Genomic DNA, 22,687 nt, shown 5'->3' on the forward strand with positions numbered 1-22,687 from the left:
TATAAGCTATATAGGTTAGAAACTTTGTATTTGAATTAATTTTAAGTGAAATAAAGTTTAAATATGGTGTTTTTAATTATTAACAGACCTTATGTTGTTCCTATTTATTAAAAAGATTTATTTTAAATTCCAAGAAAAATAAGAAAAATTGATTTTACATTTTTACAATAATGTGTTTTTACAGGCGTAAATTACCGTATGAAAATCTTTTTTTGGATAGGATTACTTCAAACGTTTTGTAGGATCGCCATTGAAAATGGAAATAAGACACAGATGGTTTATTTTTGGAGTTTATTCTATAAAGTACTTACAGATATTTTTAAACTATTGATCAATAAATTTTAATGCGCATAAGTTTACTTATCTACTTATTTTGATTATAGCCTAGAGATATAGTTATTAATGAAAATTGTACATATCTACCATATAAGTTCCTACCTAAAAATTAATAGTTGATATATAGTGTAAAAAATAACGACTGAGGTCTTATTCTTAACCATTTATAAAATTTTCTAAGCTCTAATATAATAAGCATATTAACATGGACCACATAATAATATAACACATACCTAATATGTATTATATTATATTTGTGGTATTATTCGCCTTATTATTAATGTTTTAAAGTTAAGAAATATAAGATATATAGTTAAGATATATAATAGATACCTATTATTATAATAATTTAAAAAATCAAACAATGAATAAGAATAACAAATAATATACCTATCCAATAGATACCTATATGTATAAAACCCATTTCGTTGATTTTACTTTTTATTAATTTATAACGATTTTAACTTGTTTGGAATTTATGATATAATATAAATTATAAAATATAATATAATATTATTATATCTCATTAAGTATACCTTTAGGCTTTAATACTGTATTGGCACTTATGTTCTATTAATTAGCGCAAATGACAAGTAGATAGATATATTAAATTTTTATGTATTTGATTCTTATGTCATATAGCCGAGTTTTAAACTATTCGTAGGAAAAAATATCTCATAGGTGAATAAAAAAAATGATGAATATGCCCTTTTACATATATATTTGCCCATATTTCATTCAAATTGTCCATGTAAAGTTTATGCATAATACTCGTATATTATAATTTATAAACAGATTACATTTAGGTTTATACTTTATGAATTTACGTAATAAATAATATAATATGCGTATAGGTAGGTATAAGTTTTCCAGCTTCAATATCAATGCTCGTTGAATTTTAATGAAATATTAACATCATAGTAGTTTAAATTCCTTTTTTGAAACTCTAATATATAATAGAGCTATCTAGTGATAACCATTTTTTAAATAGAAAATATGCCGTCAAAATCGTGTCATTTACGACAAAAAGATAGCGTTGTACTGTGACCGTCTGTTAGCCAACGCGTCCTCGGTTTTTAAATTTCAGACTATTTTCAGTATTGTACCTACTAGGTACTATAGTATTATTTTTAATAGTATCCTGCTCATGAATTTCTTAATGAATTATGTTGAAGCCGATATTTATATTTTAATGAGAAAATTATGAGCAGGATAATACTGTATAATACATAAATACTGAAAATAGTTTTAAATTATAAACCCGAAAACACGTCGGCCACCAGACGGTCTCAGTACAACGCTTTCTTTTTGTCAGTTTATTTCGCCATTGTGATCAATGCAATGTTACTACGATTATATAAACTTCATTTTTTTGATAATAAGAAAAAACAACAGCTTTTTATTGACATTAACTTTCAAATGAAATACCTCCAAGTTTATTAAATAATATATAATAATAAATATCGTTACCTACCTATTTAAATAAACCCAACAAAAAATAAGATAGACAATTGGGTAGCACTCTGTGGTACAATAGGTTTTAAGAGGATCACTGTAATGCATATGTGGTAAATTTTAATTCAATATTTCAATGATATATATCATTGTATACGAAAAAAGATTATAAACAGTGACAGACTGTTAAATGGTGTGTCCCCAGCATCGGCTTTTTTATCCTACTTGCTCATATATTATATTTTTGATATTTTCGTATAAATAAAAGAACATATATTATGTGGGTTCTTGTATTAAATTTTTTAGAATTTTTACCCCACTAATAATTTTTTGTCGACATTTAAAAAAAAAACCGAAATTTTCTAAACTTTTTACTATTTATTTTAGATTCTATCGATACAAAAATCAGAAGGAGATTCATTTAAGTCAATAGCAGTATTTCTATTTTTTTTCTATGCTTTTAAAATTTAATGCACAGATAATTTTGTAAATTATTATTATCATTAAATAAAATAATACAAACTATTTAAAAAAAACTGGTTGAATAAATTAAATATTTTTGAATTAGAACGGAACTTGGAGTGATGAATGCATTTATTTTAAAAGGATAGTTGTTTTTTTCTATTAGTCGTCAGTCGTCACCTTTTGATGAAGTTAAAATGATTTTCAACTTTAATAATAAATGGCACCTTGTAAGTATTTTGGAGTATCAAAATAAAAATTCCCGGTAATTTTCATAATTGAAAAAAGGGTGTTATTTATAAATGTTACAATTTATGATCGAACTCCACCAAAACGACTCGACCGATTTATATAAAAATTTTTTTTGTATATTTGGTGGGTGTGAGAATAGATCGTTAAGTATTTTTCGCCATCCCACCTCCACCCCCCGGTCGTGCTAAAACAGGTATTTTGAGATTCATGATAGAAATGTTTGTTTATAAAGTGATACAGTGGCGTATCCTCGGGGGCGGTTTTGGGAGTTCAAACCACTCCTTAGGGCTTTTTTTTAATGTTATCTTTAATAATTTAAATTTATATTTATTAAATAATATTATGTTGTAAATATATTTTTATTCCTATAACCACCCCTATAAAGTCATTCTGAATACGCCACTGAAGTGATAAATGTGTCAACACATAAGTCAGGTTGCTATACCAACTATAAACAAACAAAAAACACGAAATGGCATATTATCAAATTAAAAATAAAACTGATATAACTTTGAAACTTCAAAGTCAGAAATCATAAACTTACGTACACATCTCGAGGGGTCCTCAATCTACCACATGTGTATTGCCTACCTGATAATATACTGCTTGCATAATCATAAGATGGTCTCGCGGGCAACGTCAAGCGGAATAGCTATAATAAAAGTTATAACCTGGCTAACTCACTGACTGATAAACGTAGAGCCTGAACAACGACAGATCAAGGCTTGCAATTTAACGGTACATTCGTACCACAAATTTAATGCGCAATAAGAAAGTATTTTACGAAATTCGCATTTTAAAGTGATGCTTGCACAAGATTTTTGAGGTTCAAAACGGTCAATGAAAATGTTTAAGTTTTGAACACTATTAAACCGAAATTAAATAACAAATTAAACAAAGTTTGAATCATATTATAGAGTTGGCATTTTTAACGGGCAACGAAGTGCACGGGGTGTCAAGCTAGTAATTAAATAAGTTATATAGTTGCTTAGAAAATGTCAACACATTTTCTCAAAATAATATTTTTAATATAATCTCTTGGTGAAAATAATTATATAAAAGCTCTAAAGCCAGTTGGCTTCATAGTGAAATAAGAAAAACCTTCTTTGTTTTTTTTAATCGGATTTATAATAATATAGGTAAAATATTTTATTTTTCGTCACTTTATCTACAGTCGTATAAATACGAACATAATATTTAAATACTTTTGATGATAAGATAACTATGAAAATTAACTACATGGACTAATCCTATCGGAAAAATCATGAAAAAAACGCACCTATAGTCTCAATGGTAGTATGGACACAAATACATTTTTATATTGTTATAAATTATAATAAATTCGTTATTTTGTATGGTGAACATAAAAAATTGTAGATCGTAAGAACGTATATATAAAAAACAATAACCTTGTAAGTAATTTTTTCCTCAATAATTTTTGTTTGACATTTTTTGCACATAGGTAATCAGTATAAAGTAAAAACTACTTGTTTTTAGTAAAAAAAAAATCATATTTTCTTAAAAATGTGTATAATATAGATCTTAAGTATAGGATAATATAACAATAACTTTTACATGCAAACGTTATAAGACCTTTTTAGTAGATAATTATCTCCTCTATAATTGTTGTTTGAAACTTTTTGTCGTATACGAGATATTTACAAAAAGGTAAAAGGACATCAAATAACCTTTAAAACCCACATAATTTCGCGGTCAATTATTCTCACGCTGTTTATGACATATTGACGCGTTATAAAAGCGTGTACTAAATTTCAACTTAATGGAAATATTTTGTATTAATTTCTAGCGGGTAAAACAGTATTGCGTACGTTCGTTAAGGATGATACCTTTTTAAGCTTTAATATTGCGTACGAAATATTAAGCGTTATGTTGCCAATTTTCATGAACACTTTCATAGAACTTATAACGGACAATTTCATAGTGTTCATCTTTCAACACATGCTGTCATTAAAATATTAAAGGAAACTTAAATGCAGACAAAATCGATTATACGTTCAGTTAATAAAGGAAAAATAATTTAAATAGAATTCAAAAGTTTATGGTGAGTATAAAATCCATAAAAATTTAATCCAATATTTAAAAATAGTAGGTTACCTATAAATGTCACTAATGTCAGGAAATTCAAATGTAGGCATTTTAAAATAACTTATTGACTATTTTATTTATTTATTTATTTACATTTATTTATATTTATTTATTAGATATTTAACTTTTATTTAGTTTTTTCATTATAATATGGTTATATTGTATATTGTATATTGTATAAAACACCTATTCAGAATAGGTACTAATTAGTAATTATAATTATTAATTAGTAACTATTAAATTATTCTTTAAGATTGTTTGGACAACTGTATGAATACTAATACATTTTTCTATAGAAAAAATATATGCCTGATCCCAATTCACTGATACAGAACCTATTCATTATTCAATAAATATTAACCAATCATTACTATAGAATCTATAATTCAGTGATGGCCACACCACTAACTAAATAGTGCAATTACATAGGTGAGCACAAAGCTTCATATTTTTTTTTTTTAAATATTGTGTTGCTTCTTTAATTTTACTTTATTTTATAATTATGAGCAAGAACTTAATATATAGGTACATATACATAGTATGAGCGCATAACAAAACTTAAATTAAATACATTGCATTAAAGAAGTTGATCTAGAAAAAAATGACAAATCTTCATTGACAAATTGGCAATTCTAATAATTCTGGTAAGACTCGCTTTTTAAGTAATTGGTTGAGCAGTGTGAAATTACAAAACAAGAATTCTGTAATTTCATACAGATTTGTTATTATTTAGAATCTCGTGATTTTGTAATTCATGGACTACAAATAATTTTAAGTTTTTAAGTAAAAAATATTTATTGAAATAAAAATAATGTATATACATTACACTTATACAGATCATTATAAAATTGTATAATGTTTAATTAATTATTTTTTCAACAACAAAATCTAAATTTAAAAAATATATATTTTGTTTCAATATCGAAAGAAACAAGAAATAATTTATTAATTTTAAGTAGTAATACAAAATAGTCTTATGCGTTTCCATTACTTTTTTGTTCTATCCAAACATTAAGTAATTCCTCACTATCGTCATATCCATGACTAGCTATAACATATTTATAACTACTTATAGAATAATGTTTCTTATAAAAATATATGTGTTCACAGTGAAGAGGTTTTATATTTAATTTTTTTGATAATAATCCTAAATATATGTCATCAAATCGAAACCGTTTTACATAAGAACTTCCATAATAAAATTTGACTAAAGCTGCATTGGATAACATATAAGCACCAGCCGTGACGTATGGAGGCCACATATGATATGGATATTCAGAGAGTGAGACATACCTGTAACAAATAATTGTTTAATATTCCAAAATAAAAATCTAATAAAAAATTTAATTATCATACCATTTACTTATTTGATGTCTCAGTGGTGAAGAATGAAAAACATATCCAGTAAATAATACTACATCCGATGGCAATATATGTTTTGATTGCTTTCCTTTTACTTCTTTACTTAAATATTCTGGATATTCAGTTGGGTTTCGCAAATAACGTAAGACATTTTTTATAGACACATACATGTCATCGTCTGAGAAAAAATAGAACCTTGAATCATTACAATGTGTTGAAGCCCATTTAATTGCATTCATAGTTTTGACAGTGTTATTGTAGTATTCGTCAATAAAATCATATTGTACAATATCTCCATACTGTTCATGTTCTTCTTTAATGCGTTTTTCTAAATCGATATCATATGACTTTCCTAATACAAAAACCGTTCTAGTTGGTACATCAGAAAATCGATTCTCAAATCCCCAAGTTCGTCGAATGGTCCTTCGTTTATCAAAATGATTTAATGACGATTTCACTAATATTAGTAAATGAATGTTTCCATTACATTTAGTGTCATTTGATAACAGTAAATCATATTGTAGTGTATTTATTTTACTACAAGGTGGTTGGTCAGAGTTACCTGACTGTGCGTTCATTACGCATTTTGATATGTCAGTTTCCAGTGGATAGACAAATTTAGAATTATAATCCAACTCAAAAAAATGAGTGAACACACCAAAATAATACAGTAACCATAATAAAACTATAACAACATACTTAAAATATTTTTTCATTTTAAACAAACTGTAGACGGAGTTGGCCATATTATGCATTAACATTTTTCAACATTATCTTGTATAATAATTAATCATCAACAAATACAATATGAATACTGATTAAATTTTATAAAAATTAAAACTAGTTAAGCTCATATTATTATACTATTGTATTAAATTAAAAAAATTAAAAACACAGGGCATGGAGCCATGGAGTATGCTAAAGATACGCACGAAATTCCATAGCACGGAATAGATAAAATTGCATCTATTCTGTAACATTACAACATTTTACAACAAAAAAACGATTATTCATAATGAAAATTTGAACTATGAACAGTGTTATTTATTTTAATCTATCCAATAATATTTTTTTGCGCGACCTCTGTGGTCTGTAGTGGGACTAATCTTGATATTTTATCATATATTATAATCAGTCTGTGGTGATAGTGATTGATACTATTTTTAAATATTTTCTTATACCACAGAATTACAGGACTCTTATAAAATTAGAACTTTTTTAAATCGGTGAATACAATATACTTAGGTAGTTAGGTGTTAGGGCACTGGGCAACTATCGAACATTTGAAATCCCACTAGTGACTAACATAAACAGACAAATGATTACATTTAATAGTTCAGTCACTAAAAATTAAAATTCATCAAAAAAAGTAATAATACAAAAAAGAACTAATACAAGTAAAATAACCAACTTAAAAAAATTATATGATACTCTGAAATTGGTTTTTACTAGGTATGTTACTTCTAAAAATAAGTTAACTCTTTGACACAATGACAATAAAAAAAAAAAATTTAGTAGTTTTAAATATTGCTTTTTGCAACAATCCCGTGCTTAGAAAAGCGACTGATACTGTGACTTGTTAGGAAACTAAGGTAAACAATATGTTTATATATTATATAATAATATATGAATATAAAAAACAACTACCGATCAAATTTCACTAATGGGTAGCTTTTCATTCCAAATATCCATAAATATGTTGTTAATAATTGTTATGCTAGAGTGCTAGACAGTACAAATTATGCAGGTCTTAATATAAAAAAAAAATAGTACATAGTTTATTGACAGAGTAATGTCGACTTGCAGATTTGATAACCATGTATTACATGCCTATATATACCATAAAAAACAATAATTCCACAAACGATATTTTGATTTAAATTATCAAGCCATTGTGCGTCTTGTAAATTTGTAAATCATATTATTATTTATTTAATTATTTAAAAAAAACCAAATATAATCAAAAAGATTTTATCTTATTATTAAGAATATGAATATACTAAATGTATGCTGTCATAGATGAATATACAATCTATATTTAAATAAAATCATATAGTAATGAAAAATAGAAATAATGTCCTGAGAATATAGAAATAAAGTAAATTATGCGAAGGTAAATTCCAAATAATAACGTACACCAAAATTAAGTACAAATTTACAACAAATGCTAAATTTTCATTAAAACCAAAAAAAAGATTTATTCACTTGGGAATTTATGGAACTAGTATTAGTGTTATTAAAATACAACATAAAATATTGTTTTTAATACAAAATTATTGATAAAAGAATAAAAAAATTATAAGGAAATATTAATTTTAAATTTGTCATACAGTTATCTCGCTAATCCGCACAATTTATATTTCGTACTTTTTATCATGACGTATGATGTATATATTCGAGAATACCCATGATAAAGATACTATTGTTTCAATTAATAATAATCATAATTTGTAATGTAAAATTGTAAATCAATACATTTTTAATTTTTATTAATACATAAGGTATTTTTGAAAAATATTTATTAGTAAGAAAAAAAAACATCATTCCATTTAATCCAGATAGAGTCCAGTCTCATCTAGTTCGGATTAGCGAGATTCTACTGTAATAATATTAATTTAATCTTTACATGATACCTAATCAGTAATATGTTTATCTTGTCTCATTATTTTAACATATTACAACAAAATACTAATTTTTCAATCAAGACAATAACACCAAACATCAGTAAATTAATTGATCAATAAAATTTAAAAATAATAAAAATATATTTAATGAAAATATTGTTGATAGCGACAAATTATTTGTCTGTCAATCAATCTAGGTCATCAATATTGTAATTAACTCAATAATAAAAATATATAATATATGAATAAAATTACTTTGACTAATATTTAGCCACAAAGTATTGTACTGGAATAAATGCACTTATGGATGTAAAAAAAAACAAATATTTCTTTTAAAATACAAATTTACTCAATATAAATTAATTTTTTCAATTTTATATAAATTGTTGACCGGTCCATCTCGTTTTTTGCTGTTAACATTTTTACTTTTTATTACACGCATTGTATAGTTCATATTATTTACTGAATCCAAATAGTCACATTTGCTATTTATATCTTTTTGAATTTTAACAATAAGTTCAAGTACATTAGGATCATTTGACAATAATAGTTGTTGATATGAGCAGTCAATCAACAGTGTCATCCAATCAACCAATCTTTCTTCAATCAATTTCTCCTTCATAAGTGAATACAAAGTATTCAAAATTATCAGCATATTCTCAAAAGGTAATTGGCGCCGTAAACAAGATGGTTTATTTAAAGGTGGATATGCAAATAACTTTGACAAAAGATTTGAGTGTTTTGATGTGTTTAAACTGCAATATGACAATATTTCAACTAAGGAAGTATCACTAATATCGTTGTTTTCCATCAGTAGCCGAATCAATGATTTATCCTTTTTATTTTTAATATGGTCAGTAATAATAATTTCATTTAATCTGTAATAAATAAATAAATAATTTAAATATTGTTAAAATAAATCAATAATGATAATAACTATTATTACTTTGATTGAGACAAAGCTGAGGCTGAAATAGTATCTACACATTGCTGTTTAGCATAAGAATCCCATTCAATTTCTTCATATTTATCATTTATTTTGATTAAATTGTTATCCATTAACAGGGATAAATTATTCCGTTCACATGTAAAAGGAATAACTGCTAAATTTTGGCCTGTTACTAAAAGTAAATGATTTCCAAAACTCCATAAATTTGGAGGGTTGGTATAGATCCTAAAATGTTGCACAGCAACTACCATATTATAATGAAAATTGTATACTACTAAAGCAGCTCCTGAAAAAATATAAAAATATAATAAATTTATAAATACATCCAAAACAATACATTAGTACAATATAAAATTATAAACTTTAATTTTAATTCACCATTATGAATCATATGTATTTGTTTTTCAAATAAGATTTTTAAAAATATTAAATCAGTATAAATAACTATAACAATATTTTACTAACCATCGCCTTTTGGTTCTGCTCCATAAAGACCAATACAATCTGAACTTAATTGAATTAAAGTTACTTGCTTTTTTAAATTAACTAAAGTAATTTCTGTCAACTGTTTACCAGGAAAATCATTGCTGTTGGATTCGGTGTACAACTCGTTAGAATAGAGATAACCATTAGACCCTATGTAAATAAAATATAATGTTTTATAATAGGCAAACAAATAAAACAAATACAAAGTGATTTTCTAAGTAAAATATTTGTAATTAAATGATAAATGAATATCCAATTTTTTTATTTTTTTTTTTAAATACCAGACAATACTTACAAAATGTTACAATATTTAGTGAATTAGAATTTTCTCTAATACAATATCCAAGTAATTTATCTGTTTTGTTTTTGAATGATATTTGTAAATTAATTGGCAAAAAAGTATCTTCTAATGGTACAGACCGTAATGTTTTTATATTCTGAAATTACCACATTCAAATAAACATACTATTTGTATAATATAACTATAAATTAATATTACCTTGTTATCAACAGATACAATAATACATATGGCTTTTGTCCTAAATATACATAATTTAGCTAATTCAATAGTTTCGCCATCATTAATGACAGCAACCCTGGTTTTTTTCCTGTTACCGATTGCTTCATTTAAGCACTCACAATGTCCATTTTCGAAAACTGCAACTGCTCCTTTATAATCTAATCTAGTTAATAGTTTTATAATTTTTGAGGTGAACTGTGAAAACAAATAAAGAATGAATATTTATTGAATTGAATTATGTTAGATAAATATTATTTTATTTTTTTAATCAAATACTAGGCATATAACTTTTACTAATTAACTAATTATACTGTACTATTATAAAATATTTATTGTAAGAGAGAAATTTAGAATTTTATTAGTGATGAATCAAACCTCAATTTTTGAAATCTAACCTAACTTAAAAATAATTTTTCGAACTAAACCTAAACAATTTTTAAGTCAAACTCAAACTCAATACTTTTTATGGTAAACAAATTAAGTCAACTATTATAATTATAATTTTCAATTATATTTAAGTTTTAGTACTACTTATTATACAATTTAGCTATTTTTAAGTCGTTCTTAACTCGATGAAATCCATTTTCGCGTTTTAGCTAAACAGCAATATTATACCTTAATTTTTTTCTAATTATTTTTGTATAATGAGAAGACAATGAACGGCGAGTTGATGATGTTAAATAATTATTTTTAATGATAAATTACTTATTTAAAAGAATTTTTGTTCGTCATTAAACCACTTTTACATTGTCCACTTATTATGAGAATATAATATTGTCTGAAATTGAATTATAATTATAGAGCGGTAAAAATGGTAGAGTATAATCAAGATAACCATACCACAGTACTAACATAATAGTTGGGTTCAAATTTTTTTTCATACCCGGTTTGAATATGAAGTTTGACCCATCACTGTACTTATGTTAATATTGTTGTATGATAAAAAAAATCAGTGGCATTAATTGTAGTAAAAAATGCACAAACAACATTATCCATTACCTAGTTTTAATAATTTATTATTCCATAAGAAATTCAGTGGGTTGAATACAATTTTATTCTAAATTAATTGAATCTATTATATAATAAGTAGTATAGTATTAAATCTCGAATTAACTTAAGATAATAACATGTACCATAAAAAGGGTTTGAAAAAGTTAAAACTAAACTAGATAGTTTGAAAACAATAATATAACGGCAAAAACTTCAGTCCCTATAAGTAATACTGTAATAGTAATAAAAACTTTAGCTGTAATTTTGATTAAAATATTCTATTTTGACAAAATTAAAACTTATTATTTCTATAAAAGGAAAAAAATTATGCAATTATATTTTTTAACTGCTAAAAGTAAAAGTTATAAGAAACATTTAATTACCAATAAAAATAAAACACAAAAATCTCAAAAAGTTGTTAGTGTTTTGAAAATGCTCACATAAATATTTACTAAAAATTTTAATTTAATGACATTTATTTAGTTTTGAATAATACTTAAAAATTTAAAACTACCTATCTTTGCAAAAACTATTGAATATTTCTGAGGTATTGTTTTTTCTTAATTATATTGAAATACAGAGAATTTGTATACTTTTGGCCATATAGTTGACAACTTTTAACTTTATAATTGACATATTATGATGTGTTGACTAAACATTAAAACAAGCAACTGCCTACTAGGAAACTAAATTTAATCTACACTTCTAATTTACATCAAATTATTTTATTATAAAAACAAATTAAATGGCACAATTACATAATATACCTAAGAAATACAAATACTACAAAAAAACTCACATTAAATTTCTTCATATCTTTCATCATTGATGAAGTCTGTGACCATTTTCCAATTCTGGTATAATTAAAAACGCCATAATAACAATTAGTTAATGAATCAAATATCACTCCAGAAGACAATTTATCAGAACTACTCCAACAATGCACTTGATTTTGACTTGGCATCTAAACAAAATACGTAATCATAATACAACTAGGGAATATAAGGTGATTAGTATACATACGTGAAAACAAGTAACCATGTTCTTCGACAAGGTTACAATGACATTGTCGGGTTCTGCATCGTTTGAAATCCCTAAGAAATTAGACTCAATAATGGAACCCAAACTGAACGATGTATCTAATTTTATCATGATGTACTTATTTAATTTATAATCATTTGCCGGATTGTAGTTTACGTAGTGGTAATTTCCACGTTCGTCCGAGGAGAAACCTTAGTTAACTATCAACTATCAAGATTCAAGAGCATATTACATTAAAAGTGAACAGTGAACGGTGAAAAGAGAACAAAATTACAGAAGTACAGAATATAAAGGCAGCGGTAGTAGCGTAGCTGCAACAGTCCGAGACTCCGAGAGAAGTAAAGAACAAGTTATAAGTATAACAGAAAAGCACGTGTAAACTGTTATCATTAATACGGTTGCATTGGATGATAAGCAGCATAACCAAGTAAATAGTTAAATAATTTACTTATTGTAGATCTTTGAGCACTGATTATTAAAAAATCACGGTGCAGTACAAATCACAATGCACTAAAGCAAGGTAGTTATAATAACTACCTTACACTAAAGACAAAATTCTGATGACAATAACGACCGTATCCCGATGTCTGTGTACATACTACAGACTTCGCAAAAACAAACATATAAAAAAGATTAAATAAACAACAGAAAATTGTACTATGTTGATACAATTTGAACAAAAGATATTTATTGTTTATGGTGAAACGTTATAATATTACCTGTTATTCAAATTTTCACACAACCAACTTCAACAATAATTATAAATTATTATAATTCCACACAATTATTAATTTATAAATTAATATTACTTTTTATAGATACATTGTTTATCACCTACCATTATAATAATATCATTTTAATAACTTTAAAATATTAAATTTTGAAGTTAACACTAAATGTGTCATTTAAAAAGTCGAAAGTTTTATAATTTATATATAAAAGTCGGTTTATTTTATTTTATTTTCAGTTTTTTTTTAGTCAGTTTTTACGTGGAATGGCCATAATTTTAGTTTTTTATAATTGTCTGGTTTTATAAATTTATAAAATTTGATTAAATTATTTAAATAATAAATATTGAACTAATTAAAACAATTGTATACCTAGTGAAGCACACAATAATTTTTAGGTGATATCTTACTTGCCACTTCATATCTAAACGGTAAAATAGGTTTACTATGAAAAAAAAATAATAAGTAATGAGTGTGTTAATTATCATAATTATGTTAATACATGCACATTTTTTTAATAGAAATTGTACGATTTTTTTTTTAAATTATATTATATAATTAACTACCTATGTATACAACTATATAAATAAAAACAAATTTTGATTTATTAAAAAATGTAAAATATAAATACATTTTAAAATGCATGTAGGTAGGTATAAAACTTTACAAGCATATTTTATCATATTCTATATCTATAGCATAAAGCGATCAGAAAATACAAAATCATATAAATGTATTAATTAATATAAATAATATTATTCTTTAGTATTTGAAGTATTTTTCAATGTTACAGGAGTTATAATAAACCGCCTTGTAGTTGAAGGCGTATCATTATCTGTAGAAACAATAGTTGAATAATTTTCCACTGGAGATTTAAACACAGCTTTAAGTGATCCTGGTGAAATTTCACTACTAAGTAGACCTAAAAAAAGAAAAAGAAACTTAATCATTTAAATTTATAAATATCTATCTATAACACTTATATTTTAACATTATATTTTATTATAAAACTTATTTGAGATTAAAAATCATTTTTAATTTATTAAAAGATTAAATTTATATTAAGGGTAGGTGAATAAAAATATATATATAATAAATAAGTTTGCCATTCATCCTGATTTTAAAAGCATAACAACTAGTCATTTCATTCAGTTTGTCTTAGTTTATAAAGAAACTGAGAAAAAAAACATTTAATAATAGCGTATATTATATCATTAATCATAATTAATTGTACCAAAATATTACTAATAATAATAATGTATCTTTGCACTAATTATAAATATTTAAATTAAAAATAAGATATACTTATTTTCATATAACCAGGGCCGGTTATAGACGTAGGCCCAAGCCTACGTCGGCAAAATTTATATTTATATATAGAGACGGCATATTATAAGAAAAAATAATAAAACAAGAGGCGGCAATTTTCATCTTTACCTACTTATAAAAATTTGCTTGCACCGGCCCTGCATATAACCATACAAGCATTACATTATTAATAACAATTAAGTTTATATTCTCTTTAAACAACAACTATTTTTGTAATTAAATTATGTACTTCATAAATTTACCTGTATTTTTTACTTTATTCTTTAGTAACTTGGATGGTCTAATATCTGTTTGAGTATTTGAAAACGATTTCAGATCATGTTGTCTTTTATACCCCGGTGACCAAGTAACAAATGATAACTGTCAGATTTAAATAACATTATTTTTATTATAATTATTTTTAATTTTGTATATCAGCTTACATCAAAAGGATTATATCCAGAAGTGACAGTGCAAGGTCCTCTAGTTTTTAAAGTATTTGGGGATAATCCAAAAATTGAACATTCTTCTTTTAACCTTTAACCAGTTAATAAATGTATAAATACTATAATGATGCATCAATATTTGTTCAAATTAATGAACATAACTTACTTTAGTGTAAGATAATTTGCTTCTTCTTGAGAATATTCTAAATTTATTTCTTTCAACACATTTAAATATTCATTGATTAATGTTGTAGAGTGATTACTTTGTTTTGGAGCAACAGCTTTTATCTATAATTAAATAGCAAATACTTTATTGTAATGTGTATCTAATGATAGGTAACATAGACAATATTATAAAATAATTAATAAATTAATAATGAATAAATAATAGTCCTTTAAACATGATTTAATTGCCACGATTAGTTCATTTAATTTTATTGAAGCATTAAATTAATCTATTTTTGATACAACATGGAATAAAAAATTCAAAATTAGTTTTTAAACATGGAAATATATTTATTTAATGACTATCATTTATCTAACACAATCAGGTATAAAAAATAAGCAATTTTAGAAAATGATTAAATTCATTATTTAAATAAATATACATTACTTTTAATATGACAATGCCACATGCAAATATACATATTATATTGATGAATGTTACACACATACTGATTGCACCTTTAATAGCAAAATCAATAGATCTTGTAGATGAATAATGTAAATTTAAGGTATTACAAGAGTCTTGATTAATACTCCTTAATGAAAATGCCCACAACAGACCCTAAAAATGAATGTTACTATTGTAGTAGGTATAATATACTTATTATTATATTGACTATTGATTAAAATATTAAAATAGTATTATTATAAAATATAATTAAAATACATCAAAATATTACTTAATACTTTGACACATTATTTGGTTTTTAATTTTAGACACATCAATGAATCAGTATTTTTTTTTTCATGTCCCAAAACAGTAAAATAAACAGTCAAAAATATTAAAACTTATAATACATTTATTCTGTGTTTTTTTACTATGCTTATTATCTTATAGATGTATTACTTAAAAAACTTATTTATAATCAATGATAATCATATGATATTATTAATTAATTGGATAATAAATACAACAATGGCATTTGACAATAATTGAATAATAGTGTTTTAAAGTTTAAACAGAAAATCTTATGGATTTTTCAATTTTATTTTTTAAAAAACTGTGAAATACTGCTTTAGATTTTCCCAATTTTTAAGTTTAAGTACTATACAAAAATTGAATATTCTAACATACTGATAATTATTGATTCCTAATATACATATATGTCATAAATATTCAATAAAAAATAAAATTACTATCTAGTAGGTAACATGGGTAAGCTTTCTTATGAACAGATATAATCTTAGATACAACTTAACCCAGAAATGACTCCATAAAACTTTCTAGTACCTATTTGGATTACTTGCAAACAATAATATCATTTAAAAAGAACAATGTATACTTTTATTAAAGCAACTTCAGATTAAAATTTTAAAAATTTTGATTCACTTTCCATTTATAATATATATTGTATAATTACAAAAGTACAGCATACAACATACAGCATTGACAGAAGGTGGCAAAAGTGATGTAGATATTGCTACTCCAACTAAAGAAAATGTATTGTTTCCTAATAAAGAAATAGGCACAGCAACTCCAACAAGAAATGCAAGTACAATACTTATCCATAAACTACCAATATCTGTCCTGAAATAAAAATAAAAGAAAAGATAATCAATATTTAATATTTAATATTTAATATTTAATCAATATTTAATCAAGTATAACTACTACTTTAGACTAGATAAGATTATTTAAATATATAATTAAATACTTACATAAAAGCCATTTCATTAGTTATCCACTGGCTACAATCTCTTTTATCAAAAAAAGTAGCTGTTAAACCATAAGCAAAACCAATTATTACACAAAGAATTAAACCAATAATTTCGTTTACAATCCCCATGTTTCTAAGTTTCTTATTTTTGATCATAGTTCCAAATGTAGCAGCATTAATTGGTCCCTAAACACAAAACAAATAAAATAAGTATTCATACTTTTAGTACTTTTAAGTACTCTGTACTTATTTTTAGGTTGTCTAATATCTTAATTACATTTTATATTATATTAATTTTATAATCACTAACCATAAGCGGGGAAAGAAGCATACTAGAGACAAATATAACAATTTCTCCTTGCATCAAACCAAGAGCTGCAACCGTTCTATAAATTATGAATAAAAATTACTACAAACAATATTAAGAAGAAGAAAAATGACTTCCAAAATTAAGTATCAAGGAAATATATTTTTATCTTGAATTAAAAATACTTTTTTTAAAAAAAAAAAGGTAAGATCTAATGATCAAACATACCTACTTTCTATTTATTCTTATATATATATTTATCTTATACTCACACAGAAATTATTAAAAGAATTAAAAAATCAAAGGTTAACATTGCACCAGCTTCTATACCTTGAACAACTTGTGCCACTGTTAATCGAGATCTAACTGACTGAAGAAATTTCTTCCAAGATGATTCATACAAATTAGGTGGTCTATAAAGTCATTACAAATTGAGAATGATAACATATTACATCAGTATTGGGATCGGTAAAAAATATATTTTATAGATACCTATACTAAAATAATACTAACTTTTTATCTCGATTGGTTTCCAAAACTGATTGAGTAGACATTTCAGTATCTTGATAATACAACGAACAAGGTAAAACCCTAGTAAACCAAAATATATATTAAATTAGTAATTAGTATTAGACTATAATGTAACTACTGTAGACTCTCAGTAATCTGGCACGTCCTATAATTAGGCTATTTTTTATTTTTATTTTTAATATTTTCGCTTAAATGACTAAGACAAATATTTTTAAAGTATCATTTCAATCAAAAAAATTTGATAATTTTTTTAGACCTATCCAATCAAAATATTATTTCTACACAATAATCAGTTAGTATTTATGTATTATCTATATATTTTAACAAAATTAAATAATTATAATTAAGGTTTTTCAATAAGTAAAAATGTATTTTTATGTGACTCTCCATTAATCCATTTTTGTTAATCTGGCAGTCGTCTGATTTGATAATTGCCAATTCCAGAGAGTCTACTATATATACACTCATACACAGACAGATGAGATGACACACAACTAATAATCACAAACAACATCAACAATAATCTTACATTATTCTGCATCTGTATGTTTATAATAGTTGATAGTTATATACTTATATGGGAAAAACAAAATGCCCAAAAAGCTTGAACTATACACTATACATGCATATAATTGATAAAAATATTATAAAATGTATAATTACACTACTGTCGAATTAAATTTTACTCCAATGCCATTTTCCATCAATAAATTCAAAATATGTTCACAATGTTCATTAGAAGCAATTGAAAAGGTTACCTGAAAATATTGGAAGCATATTTTCAGAAGGTAGATCATTATAGAATTGTATTCTGTGGGTTAAATATGAAAATACAGGCTAATTACAATACTAAAAAAAGTTTTTACTTCTTATAAAACTATACATATTTAGTTCAGTTGGGTAAACAATGAGTAGGAAACAAATTGTCTACCATTTTTCATGCATATTTTAATATTTAGCTTAATATATAATTACCGAGTAACATCTATTATCTCTGCTTTGATTCCATACTGAATTGGAAATCTGTAAACTACATAAAATTGCTTCCAATGTCTTATAGACATTTATAAATAAATAAAATTATAATCCATATAATTAGCTATAGATATGCAATATATATTATATATATTCATTTATACAAAATATAATATCGTTTTCTTATTTTATAAATATATATGAAGTATATTGTACATGCATGTAGCATGTAAAATAGTTAATATTAAGGTACTTACTTTTTCCATAGTTATTGATAAATTAAGTTTGGGATGGTTAAGTGATCGTTTATTGAATGTATTATCATTGGGTTGTTTGGTTTTAATTGAACAATCACAAGCAATTTGTTGAGAAAGATGTAATTCATGTTGTTTAGTAGGAATTAAAATATTAAACAAAGCTCCAGTCATTTTTAGTAAGTATACAATTCAATTATTTGAACAATAGATTAATTGAATATACATCGATAGGTACCTACTATACTACTATAACTTAATACCCATATGGGCCATATGAAAATTATTTGAATACTGAATAGCATTTAAATAGTGACCTACCTACAGAGTAAAGATACCAAAAAAATGCCTGATAAAATTTATATTTATAAATCGTTTCAATAATAGTTAATAATCTTAAGTTTCCCCATCAAAACAATATATTATAATATATATATATATATAGCCCGATATAGGTATACAAAAAGGAGAAAAGAGGGGTACCACTTTGGCACATTACTATAATAATAATAGGTGTCGAATAGATCACTATTATGAGTGTTAAATTTGAATTTAAGTATTCAACGCTGTATGATTAATTATTATATACGAAAAAATGTTCCGAAGAAACGGTTTTTTTTACAGTTTACAGTCTACACTATTATAACATACTGTTTGAAATAGCTGTTAAACCAGTAATTTATTTTTTAGTATTATATTATACTTATATTCACGAACTAAGATAATATCTTAGTTCGTGCTTATATTATATTGTTTAATAATTCTTTGATATCATTTCCCCCGAAAATATTGCATTTATTATATTATTAAATATAAAATAATATAGCATATTATATTAATATACACATTTTGTATTTAACTATGATCATATATAATATACATTACATATAAATAAATATAAAAATACATTAGCTTTGGGTAGTCTTGTAAATTGTATTATTATAAACGTAATCAAAGGATGTGCATTGCAAACCATGGGTTCGACATCAAGGTAGTCGCGATAACGCACGAGTACCATAATAATCATAATATATTTTAATAGGTACTTATACCATATTATATCATTTATATCAACTTATATTATATTATTATTCATTGTATAACACAAAATTGAGTAACACCTTTCCATAAATAGGTTCCTACCGCATAGACCTACCGTAACACGGTAAAAATAGATTCATAAAAAAAATGTCATAGCATACCTATAATAAAATTCATAGTAGGTATTAGGTAATATAAAAACCTGCGAACGGTGATTCTCAAAAATGATACACTCGACCACAAATCTAATAATTATACTTAACCATGATAAAAACTAGATTTAAAAAATAAAAATAATAGCAAAAATATAATAGTATAATACAATGAAATTTCTGATTGCACGAGGCTTTTAATTACAGAATTTAAAAGCAAAACTAAAGTGTGATGTAGATATATCATATACGCAGAAAAAAATGTTGGGGGTGTTTTTAAAAATAAGTTATTGAAAAATGGAACTTTTTTTTTCAAATTCTTATGTTACCATCACATTAATATACAATAAATATAATTTTATTTTATTTATAAATCGTGTTTAAGTATTTTTATTTTATTCAAATTATATTAATTATTTTAATTTGTTAGTATTAAATTTTTATTACAAAAACCAAATACTTCGGGGGTGTTTGAACACCCAAAACACCCCTTGTGTACGTCCTTGAAATATATTATGTACATACATCGATTGGTCATTTATAACAATTACATTTCTGAGAGTATAATAAGAACTTAATTTAATGCTTTACTAAAAACTCCAGAAAAATCAAAATTTTGGGAAAAGAGATAGCTAACAAGCCATAATTGATAAGAAATGCGAATGCAAAATAAATTTGAACAGCAGACCGGTTACGACCACACGGCACAGATTAATATAGGTATAGAATGCGACGTATTGAACTCCCACATTTCCGAAGTGAATTAAAGTAAAAAATACAAGATATATATTATAAAAAATATATAATTTAAAGTTTTCTTGAATTATTTTTTTAAAATTGATATACTCCAAATGATTGCCTTAACGAGCGACGCATATCATATTGAACAGTTCTAAAAAGTTTTCCATCACTCTCGGCTTTCTCGACAGCATATCGAGTGAAATACGCGTGTATACCTAACTATTTATTGTTTTATTGACAAATTACCTCCACTGAGAGGTCTCTTCACTCTGTGTTTTCTGTGATATGTATAATGTGCATTAAATATTATAATAGGTATCATATAAAACAATAATTTGTTATGAACTTCTAATAACATAATAGTTTGTAAATATGTAACTAATAACTATTTTCAATTTGACGAATTTCAATAAAAACGAACGGTATACCAAAATAACAAAATTAATTTTCTCAAAAATTAAATTTGAGTAAACTTCCCGTTTTCTATAATGTTTTTTCTGAATATAAAAAAGTACTGTTGTTAATAATTAGATCTAATTTGCTACCAGAAACCTTCGCCTTCATTTTTGAAAATCGAAGTATTTATCAACTAGATACTTATTATATTTTCAACTAGTTAGAAATCTATCAAAGTATCAAAATAATAAACATAATAATATGAGCAGAGCAATGAATGTATTCTTTTTTTTGCGTATGTGTGTATGTATACGGCTATAACTTTACGTCAAAAATTAGGTCAAAAAATTCTTCGATTTTCAACTTTGAAGGGTAGTTCCAAAAATAAAATTTAGGATTATTATTTCGACGACTCCGCGTGCCAAGATTGGCACTCTGCATTGTAATTTGTAGTCACTACCAATTATAAAATTGTTATGAATATTATTAAAGTAATTGATAAATTATTGACTAGTTGTAAACTTGTAATATAATGTTTAGGAGGGGAATATTCATAGATTTTCCTAGATTTGATCTAAGAATTTGATATAAGATATAACATTAACGTTTGAGAGCTTAATACAATTTTACCTGTTTTAGTCTGACTTTATATAACTTACAGTTGTTCGAAAGCTACTTAATTAAGTATTAATCAGAGTCAATCTGTAAAAATTAATGGTGTCACCGCCCACCGGCACCTAACGAATTGTTTTTGAACTATGTGGAATAGGTCACCTCAGGGCAGTGTTCTTGGTCCATTATTATATTTATTTTATTCATCAATTGTTGTGTCTATAACCTTGATGTTCAAATTAATCTAATTGTAACCTATAAGGATTCCAACGACACCTGTTTATTACTATTTTTTCATATGTTTCATGGATAGACGTACAGAATAAAACATAAATTAGGGCATAAAAATAAATGTTATTGAACATTTAAATAATTATATAATAGGTAGGTACCAAACGTTATTAATAATTAATTTAAAAAAAACTAAATTTATGAATTTCAATAAAAATAGAACATAAATGAGTAGGTACTGTAAGTGTAACGATCTAGTATTACATTCTTGCAATCATAACTTGTCTAGTATTTTAGTATTCTATGTATTTCTATGTCATATTTATAGAGAAGGCACAATAACAGTCTCAAATGTCAGATACTCGGATATTTAGAATTTGTTTTCGATAAAAATATGAGTTGGAAGGTATTTATTTACTTATCAATAATTTAATTATGTTACGCAGGAGCTCAAGTTTCAGTTTCTATGTAAATTGCGTAATTGCGTATGTTATACACT

General features: G+C 24.8%; 3 protein-coding genes across 3 annotated transcripts; all 3 read right to left on the reverse strand.

Annotated features, from left to right (window-relative positions):
• Positions 1 to 5,380: 5,380 nt before the first annotated feature.
• LOC114124984 (beta-1,3-galactosyltransferase brn-like) lies at positions 5,381 to 7,046 on the reverse strand. The gene is made up of 2 exons (XM_027988449.2): positions 5,968 to 7,046; positions 5,381 to 5,904 (listed from the first exon to the last, which is right to left on the reverse strand). The coding sequence occupies exons 1-2, from the start codon at positions 6,732 to 6,734 to the stop codon at positions 5,586 to 5,588; spliced, it is 1,086 nt and encodes a 361-aa protein (XP_027844250.1). The 5' UTR covers positions 6,735 to 7,046; the 3' UTR covers positions 5,381 to 5,585.
• Positions 7,047 to 8,923: 1,877 nt separating this feature from the next.
• Positions 8,924 to 12,959, reverse strand: LOC114124995 (nucleolar protein 11). The gene is made up of 7 exons (XM_027988464.2): positions 12,566 to 12,959; positions 12,342 to 12,506; positions 10,532 to 10,747; positions 10,328 to 10,469; positions 10,012 to 10,182; positions 9,544 to 9,832; positions 8,924 to 9,475 (listed from the first exon to the last, which is right to left on the reverse strand). Exons 1-7 carry the CDS (start codon positions 12,692 to 12,694, stop codon positions 8,947 to 8,949), a joined length of 1,641 nt encoding a protein of 546 aa, XP_027844265.2. The 5' UTR covers positions 12,695 to 12,959; the 3' UTR covers positions 8,924 to 8,946.
• Positions 12,960 to 13,963: 1,004 nt separating this feature from the next.
• LOC114124989 (uncharacterized) lies at positions 13,964 to 19,623 on the reverse strand. Its single transcript, XM_027988456.2, has 13 exons — positions 19,019 to 19,623; positions 18,762 to 18,839; positions 18,450 to 18,544; positions 17,769 to 17,846; positions 17,528 to 17,668; positions 17,259 to 17,334; positions 16,950 to 17,134; positions 16,674 to 16,818; positions 15,679 to 15,852; positions 15,232 to 15,353; positions 15,063 to 15,156; positions 14,883 to 15,000; positions 13,964 to 14,233 (listed from the first exon to the last, which is right to left on the reverse strand). Exons 1-13 carry the CDS (start codon positions 19,187 to 19,189, stop codon positions 14,067 to 14,069), a joined length of 1,644 nt encoding a protein of 547 aa, XP_027844257.2. The 5' UTR covers positions 19,190 to 19,623; the 3' UTR covers positions 13,964 to 14,066.
• Between the last annotated feature and the right edge of the window lie 3,064 nt (positions 19,624 to 22,687).

This window comes from Aphis gossypii, chromosome 1 (assembly GCF_020184175.1).
Source record: "Aphis gossypii isolate Hap1 chromosome 1, ASM2018417v2, whole genome shotgun sequence".
Taxonomy (NCBI): Eukaryota; Metazoa; Arthropoda; class Insecta; order Hemiptera; family Aphididae; genus Aphis; species Aphis gossypii.

Coding starts and splice junctions, on each gene's coding strand:
- LOC114124989 (XM_027988456.2), bottom strand. CDS start 19,189: ATGACTGGAGCTTTGTTTAATATTTTAATTCCTACTAAACAACATGAA. Junction 18,545..18,761: donor GAGATAATAGATGTTACTCG/GTAATTATATAT, acceptor CAATATTTTCAG/GTAACCTTTTCAATTGCTTC. Junction 17,335..17,527: donor ATTCTTTTAATAATTTCTGT/GTGAGTATAAGA, acceptor CATAATTTATAG/AACGGTTGCAGCTCTTGGTT.
- LOC114124995 (XM_027988464.2), bottom strand. CDS start 12,694: ATGATAAAATTAGATACATCGTTCAGTTTGGGTTCCATTATTGAGTCT. Junction 10,748..12,341: donor AAGATATGAAGAAATTTAAT/GTGAGTTTTTTT, acceptor TTGTTTTCACAG/TTCACCTCAAAAATTATAAA. Junction 9,476..9,543: donor TCAGCTTTGTCTCAATCAAA/GTAATAATAGTT, acceptor TATTTATTACAG/ATTAAATGAAATTATTATTA.
- LOC114124984 (XM_027988449.2), bottom strand. CDS start 6,734: ATGTTAATGCATAATATGGCCAACTCCGTCTACAGTTTGTTTAAAATG. Junction 5,905..5,967: donor AGACATCAAATAAGTAAATG/GTATGATAATTA, acceptor TATTTGTTACAG/GTATGTCTCACTCTCTGAAT.